This window comes from Octopus bimaculoides, chromosome 11 (assembly GCF_001194135.2).
Source record: "Octopus bimaculoides isolate UCB-OBI-ISO-001 chromosome 11, ASM119413v2, whole genome shotgun sequence".
Lineage (NCBI taxonomy): Eukaryota > Metazoa > Mollusca > Cephalopoda > Octopoda > Octopodidae > Octopus > Octopus bimaculoides.
Window position 1 is genome coordinate 47,682,719 of NC_068991.1, and position 7,670 is coordinate 47,690,388.

Below are 7,670 nucleotides of genomic sequence, written 5' to 3' on the forward strand. Positions count from 1 at the left end.
CTGATTTGGCAGAGTTTCTACAACTGGATGCCCTTCCTAACGCCAACCACTCAGAGAGTGTAGTGGGTGCTTTTACGTGTCACCCGCACGAAGGCCAGTCAGGCGGTACTGGCAACGGCCACGCTCATCTCACTCGAAAAACCTCATGTGTCACCCGCACAAGAGCCAGTCCAGGGGCACCGGCAGCGATCTAGATTGAAAATCATACGACGGCCCCACACAAGAGCCAGTTCAGGGGCACTGGCAACGATCCTGCTCGAAAGATTTCATGTGTCGCCCGCACATGAGCCAGTAATAAATGATGTTTTATGTATTACACTAATAACTATATATATGATTGAAATTAGTAATAAATAAATTTACACATAAAAGCCTTTCAGTTTTTCTACTGTTTGAGAATTTATTTATTAAGACAGAGATACCAAATTATCAAACATATATTTTGTTTAAATTTCAAGGGTCATGGGAATCTGCAAAAGCAGTAAAAACAAATTGATCTCTAACATAGGCACAAAGCTAGAAAATTGGGACAGAGGAGTTAGTTGATTATTTTGTTTAAATTTCAAGTGTACATGATTTCTATGTTTATATTTTGTAATACATCACAGCCATATTCTATCTTAATACATTAATTTGTAAATTTCTCTTCTCTATGAAATCATCCTTTTTATATACAACATTAGGTTGACATTAACAAAATGTGGTCATCACTTTTGTAGAGATTCAGGGATCAGTTAGGTATTTTTTGGAGGAAGGTGAGAATGAAAACAATAACAAAAATTACACTGACAACAATTATTACAACATCAAAAATACTTTATATATTTTGCATGAAACAAACCCCAACCTCTGCCTAAAAGAATTGTTTTGTTGTTAATCAAAGGAATGTTTTAAAATTATATTGAAAATTCAAAGCAGTCAGTTAAAATAGATGACATTTTATACAAAATCCAAAAAATAAAAAGAAAAAGAAAAGAAAACAAAGTTTAATCTTATTCAAAGCATACATACATGTTAACATGCATTTGAGCAAAGAAAATAAAAAAAAGTTAAAACATATTAAATTAGTAATTCTGAAATATTGCAGATTAAATATTATTTAGATTTATGAAACATTTTTTAAATGCTATGACAATTAATTAAAATGGTAAGTAATTAATAAATTTGATGAAACAATAGAATGGAAGCTAGACCAAAATATTTAATTCAATACCAAATTGGTCTGGATCTGGGTTACTAAAAAGAAAATCCAAGACTGAGAGGGTTGGAAAATATTGGTGAAAAAATATTTGTGTCCACAATGGTAAGTATACTATGGGATGAACTTTACCAGATACTCATTACTATAAATATTGCTTTTTGTCCATTTTTTTTAACGACTCCTGTAAACCTTTCACTACCACTCCAAATGAGACCATTCCAGGTCCTTAGACAAGACCTTTCATTTTATACTGTCTATCATTTATTGATCATCATCCTTATAATGTCTACTTTTCCATGCAGATGGAATTTGTTGAGGTATATTTTTTAAGGCCAGCTGCTCTTCCTGCCATCAACCTGCACCTTTTTCCAATCAAGGTAATATTTCCCCTCAGCCAGAGATCTTTCACTGTAATGCAAAGACAAGGAGCCACAAATACACATTCACTCACATGCACGCGCACGCAAACACACACACACACTGGGCTTCTTTTAGTTTCCTCCAACGAAACCCATTCACAAAGCTTAGGATGACCCAAGGCTATTATAGGAGAAGTACTATGCAGTGGGACTTCATATTAAATAATATAATTTATTAAATACATAATAAAATAAATAAATAAAAATAAGAAAAACATTAATTCATAGTGTTTTGCATTTCAAATATTGAGGAAATAGATATTCAATAAAAACCAAGTGATTTCTAACTTTGGCATGTTGCTGCTCCAAAATGTTCAAGGTGTGTGTGTGTGTGTGTGTGTGTGTGCGAAAATTATTTGGCTTTACTATATGACTACAGGGGCCAAAGATAACAAATTTAAGATAAATCTCAGCAGTGTTTGAACTTAGAAATACACTAAATAGACGAAACTAAATCCTTCAAGACATTTGGTCAGGTGCTCTACTGATCCTGCCAGATATTCCACTCTTTTATGTACCAATAATAGTGATTTCTGGTGGGTATGTGGGTATTTTGAAAATATGCCTCATGGAATGACAACTGTGCTTAGCATAGTTATGGGTTGCCCTTTGGCAAGGTATAGCCCCCATTCAGCCACCATACCAGGATATAGCAAAGTCATGGGATTGCAGTATGGTAGATTGTGAAGAGATCGCAGAAGAGCTCAACTGTGCCAGCAGTGCTTCTTACATTGATGCTGAATAGAGGAATCCTAGAAGATCAACGGACAAGTTCATCAAGTTCTATCAAGAGAGTAACTGCATCCTAGGTTGTGGAATCAGTCAATGAAAGATTCACCATGACTCAAGCTCTCAATTCAGATTCATAATAATGAAACTGGATAGCAACAGAGGGTCATGGGAATCTGCAAAAGCAGTGAAAAAAAAATAATTGATTTCTAACATGGGCACAAAGCTAGAAAATTGGGACAGAGGGGGGTTAGTTGATTATTTCATCCCCAGGACTTAATTGCTATTTTATTGACCCTGAAATGATGAAAGATAAAGAAGTCCTTGGCAGGATTTGAACTCAGAATGTAAAGAGCCAGAACAAATAATAAAACTGGTTTTAAATTTTGGTGTAAAGCCAGCAATCTTAGTGAAAGGGGATTAGTCAATTACATCAACCCCAATATTTAACTGAAATTTTGTTTTATTGACCCTGAAAGGATGAAAGGCAATGTTAACCTCAAGGGATTTGAACTTAGAATGTAAGGAGCCAGAACAAATACTGCAAAGCAATTTTTCTGATGCTTTAATAATCCTCCCAATATAAGCAATAAATAATCTCTGATCACAAGGAGGAGTAGTGGGGCAACATTATAGCCATGTGTTCAGAAGAACTCTTTGAGGTTTCAATAATTCAACTCTGAAAACGTGGGTCTTTCATTCATAAATAACTTTTATTCAGGGACTGAGCTTACACAGCCTGAAGAAAATTCTAACAGGGCCCCCACCAGCATGTTGTGCACATATGGTTGTGATGCATGTGCATGGTGTACTCTTATCAGATGGGTAACCATGATGGGTATATTGGGATTTGTATATTTGTAGCCCAGTGTCACTTTGACAGCATGTGCTGCTCTTTCACTTAATAGTAGTAGTAATAATAATAATAATAGTAATAGCTTCAAATTTTGGCACAAGGCCAGGAATTTGGGGGGAGAGGAGTAAGTCGATTACATGGACCCCAGTGTTCAACTGGTATTTATTTTATCAACCCTGAAAGAATGAAAGGCAAAGTCAACCTTGGCAGAACTTGGACTCAAAATGCTAAGGAACAAGGCCTGAAATTTGGGGAAAGGGATTAAGTTGATTACATCAACCCCAGTGCATAACTGGTACTTAGTTAATTGATCATGAAAGGGTGAAAGTCAAAGTCAACCTCGGCAGAATTTGAACTAAGAATGTAAGGATGGACGAAATGTCAAGAAGCATTTTGCCTGGTATGCTAATGACTCAGCCAGCTCGCTGCTTTGATGATGATAATAATAATGGTTTCAAATTTTGGCACAAGGCCAGCAAGTTCAGGGGAAGGGGATAAGTTGATTACATCGACCCCAGTGCTCGACTGGTACTTATTGTCGACTTCAAAAGGATGAAAGGCAAAATTTTGCCCAATGCATTCATGATTCTGCTAGCTCATTACCTTAATAACAATAAAAAAAATTTTTTTTGTATAATTAGGACCACATTTCCCCAACAAACCTAGTCAAGAGGACATTTTTGTCTTAAAAACAAAACAAAAAACAAAACAGTATTTGGCTATGCAATGAATATCCCTTTTCCACCACTCCATACTACCAATCTTGAGACATACAAGAGACAGGCAAGGGCTAACACAGCTTGGCACAAGTGCAGAAGCTGGCAAATTTAGAATCAGTGATGAAGTAACGATTCTCAGTATCTGGGGACCAAGGCATAATGATCAAGAAGAAGAAATTTTGAGTTCTTTCACACTTTCCTTGTCTAACACCATAGTTAGAGACTTCCTTCTCTGACACATTTTACAAAGTATTTTATTCAATAATGCAACAATTCTGCCAACCTTCCTGCAATGAACTGGTCTGTATTTTATTTTAGTCAACACAAACGGGTAGAAAAAAACTCAGAAAACCAAAGAGAAAAAAAAAAGAAAGAAAAAGAAATCCTTGACTTTGGGGTGATTTGAAGTCAGAATGAGCATAAAGAACTGAAAAAAATACTGTAAGGCATTTTGTCCAATGGTCTAACAATTTTGCCAGTCTCCTCTACTACATTCATAAAAACAAATATTTAAATATACATATATAAGGTGGTATCAAAAAGTTCCTGGACTAGTTCTGTAATGCACCAACAGATGGCAGCACATAGTTGTGTGTGCAGTGAGAGCTAGCAGTGACGTTTATGAGGCAGTGTGCTAAGTGACATCACAGTGTTTACTTAACAAGTTGTGAAATTTGTATTTTTGTGATCACATGTATGCAGTAGTCTGTGATTTTATCATGGACAGGAACAAAGTGCCAATGCAAAATTTTGTGTTAAACTTAGGGAGTCTACTACAGAGAGATTGAGCATGTTTCGGCAATGGGTCATATGCAATATTTCGAGTGGCATGGGGGTTTCAAAAGTGGAAGAACATTCCTGGAAGATGATTAGCAATCTAGAAGATCTGCCACAAGTGTCACTCCTGGAAACGTGGTATTGTGCATCAAAAATTTGTCCCCCAGAGTCAGACTGTCAATTGAGAGTTCTACAGTGATGTCTTGAAGTGTTTGAGGGAGGATATTTGGCGAAAGTGATCAGATCTGTGGAGTGCGAAAAATTGGAGTCTTCAATATGACATTGCATCCTTTCACTGCGCTCTCCTCACTTGTGGGTTTCTCACCGAAAACAACCTGGTATCACTTCCGCACCTGCCCCATTTGCCAGATTTAGCACCTGCAGACTTCCATCTCTTCTCCAAGATGAAAATGCAGCTCAAAGGTTGCATTTTTAACACCATTGTCAAGATCCAGAGTGAATCACAGACGGTCCCTGACTCATGGAAAATTACCAAGACACTGAATTTCAAAAGTGGCAGGAATGTTGGGACTGGTTTATTGCTGTACAATGCGACTATTTTGGAGGAAATTATATCAAGACTTAGGTAAATAAGCTATTTTTTATTAAATATAACTAGTCCAAGAATCTTTTGATACTACCTGCTCACAGATGTATCACCTGAGAATTAATAAACCTGTTTATAAAAGCATCACTCGAGGATTAATTAGTATATGGTTATGTCTTCTCACAGAAATGTTACCTGAGAATTAACATACCTGTTCATAGAAGTATCACCTGAGATTTAATTTTAGAAGATAGCTATGTGTTCTCATAGAAATGTTATCTGAGTATTAATATACCAGTTCACAGAATTATCACCTGACAATTAATTTCTTACAGAAATATTACCTGAAGATTTAGATAGTTGTTTACAGGAATATCTCCTGAAAATTTGTTAGTAAATAACTATACCTGCTTACAAAATTATCACCTGAGTATTTGTTAGTAGTTAACTTATACTTGCTCACAAAAATATTACCTGGAGATTCATATACATTCTTAGAGAAAACTGGTTGAGACTTCCTATACATTTTCAGTGGAACATCACCTGAAAAATTTTTGGTAAATAACTATACCTGCTCACTGGAGTTTATTGCCTGAAGAGTTATTAGACAACTAAACTTAAAATTAAACTAAATATTAAAATTATACAGGAAAGGTCTTGATTTGGGATATGTTTGTATGTTGTGTAATGAAGAAAGAGGATGTAATGTTTTAGGATTGAGAGAGGGAGAGAGAGAGAGAGGGGGGAGAGGGAGAGAGAGAGGGAGGGAGAGAGGGAGAGGGAGAGGGATAAAGCGAGAACAATGTTGATAACTAATATCAGACAAAGGAGGAGTCATAAACTATCACAACTATTTTTATTACTAGGATGGCAAGCTTGGTAGAATTGTCAGTGCATTGGACAAAATGCTGGGTGGCATTTCTTCTAATTCTTCATGTTCTGAGTTCATATTAAGCTGAGGTCGATTTTGCCTTTTATCCTTTCAGGCTCAATAAAATAAGTACCAACTGAGCTCCAGGAACAATATAATCAACTTAGTCCCCAGCTCTAAAGTTGCTGTCTTTGTGTCAAAATTTGAAACCATTATTACTATTAGAATTAAGTGTCAAGTTGGTAGAATCATTAGCATGCCAGACAAAATGCTTAGTGGCATTTCTTTTGTTTCCTTATGTTCTGGGTTCAAATTCCATTGAGACTGACTTTGCCTTTCATCCTAGATAAAATAAACACCAATTGAGTACTAGGGTTGATGTAATCATCTAGCCCCCTTCCCCAGAAGTTCTGGCCTTGTACCTATAATAGAAAGGATTATTATAATTAAGGTGGTGAGTTGGCAAAATTGCTAGTATGTTACAAAATGTGAAGTGGCATATCTTCTGGCTCTTTAACTTCTGAGTTCAAACCCCATTGAAGTCAGCTTTACTTCATCCTTTTGGAGGTTGCTAAATACAGTACCAGTCAAGTAATTGGGTCAATGTAATCAACTAATCCCACCCACTAAATTTTGCTGACCTTGCATCAACATTTGAACCCATAATTATCATTATTATCATTACTTCATTCTATTTTATGTTTATTTGTATGATATCAGAGTAGACATGTTTGTAAATAAATAAATGTGTGTATGTTAAGTTACAAACTTAGTCAAAGATACATTGTTTCAGTACATTGGTAAACAAATATTATAGAGTATTGTATATCATACATTATATATATCACACATGATCATGTGACCGATCAGACTGTCAGGTGTTGTTATACATCGTTGGTCACAATGCACTTTTGCATTGTTTAAGCCTTCAAATGATGCCACCCTGCTGGCCAGGTGAGCAGGCTAACATTTCCCCTGATCAAAGGGGGACAGGTGCAATGTGAAATGAAGTGTTTTGCTCAAGAACACAATGCACCACCCAGTCAGGGAATTGAACCCACAATCTACAGATCGTGAGTGCAACGGCCTAACCACTATATATATAAAACAAGGGATAGAAATGGAAAATGGAATACACGGGAAATTTTATTGCTCACAACAATTGTTTCGACACATCTTGCATCGATCCCTCATGGGTGGAAAACTTAACAACTAGCATCCCTTGGTGCAGAAGCAATTACACAATTGTATAATTATTGTGGATAATGCCAGGTAGCCATAAGTAGTGAACATGCTTTATTGGCGTACTACTAGGAACATACCTAAATACTTAAATATTGATTTACATACATACATACATATACTCTTTTACTCATTTCAGTCATTTGACTGCAGCCATGCTGGAGCACCACCTTCAGTCGAGCAAATCGACCCCAGGACTTATTCTTTGTAAGCCCAGTACTTATTCTGTCGGTCTCTTTTGCTGAACCGCTAACTTACGGGGGACGTAAACAAACCAGCATCGGTTGTCAAGCGATGTTGGGGGGACAA

The 7,670-nt window shown here is 36.3% G+C and overlaps 1 protein-coding gene across 8 annotated transcripts in view; it reads right to left on the reverse strand.

Moving 5' to 3' along the window:
• LOC106870835 (pleckstrin homology domain-containing family D member 1) overlaps positions 1-7,670 on the reverse strand; it is a 216,641-nt gene that overhangs the window by 20,388 nt on the left and 188,583 nt on the right. For 3 of the 8 annotated variants that reach the window (XM_014917058.2, XM_014917061.2, XM_014917063.2), the window contains exon 14: positions 5,723-5,791. The exons of the other annotated variants lie outside the window; for them this stretch is intronic. In XM_014917058.2, coding sequence (XP_014772544.1) covers positions 5,723-5,791 — 69 coding nt within the window. The remainder of the gene's footprint in view (positions 1-5,722; positions 5,792-7,670) is intronic. 8 annotated transcript variants of the gene reach the window in all.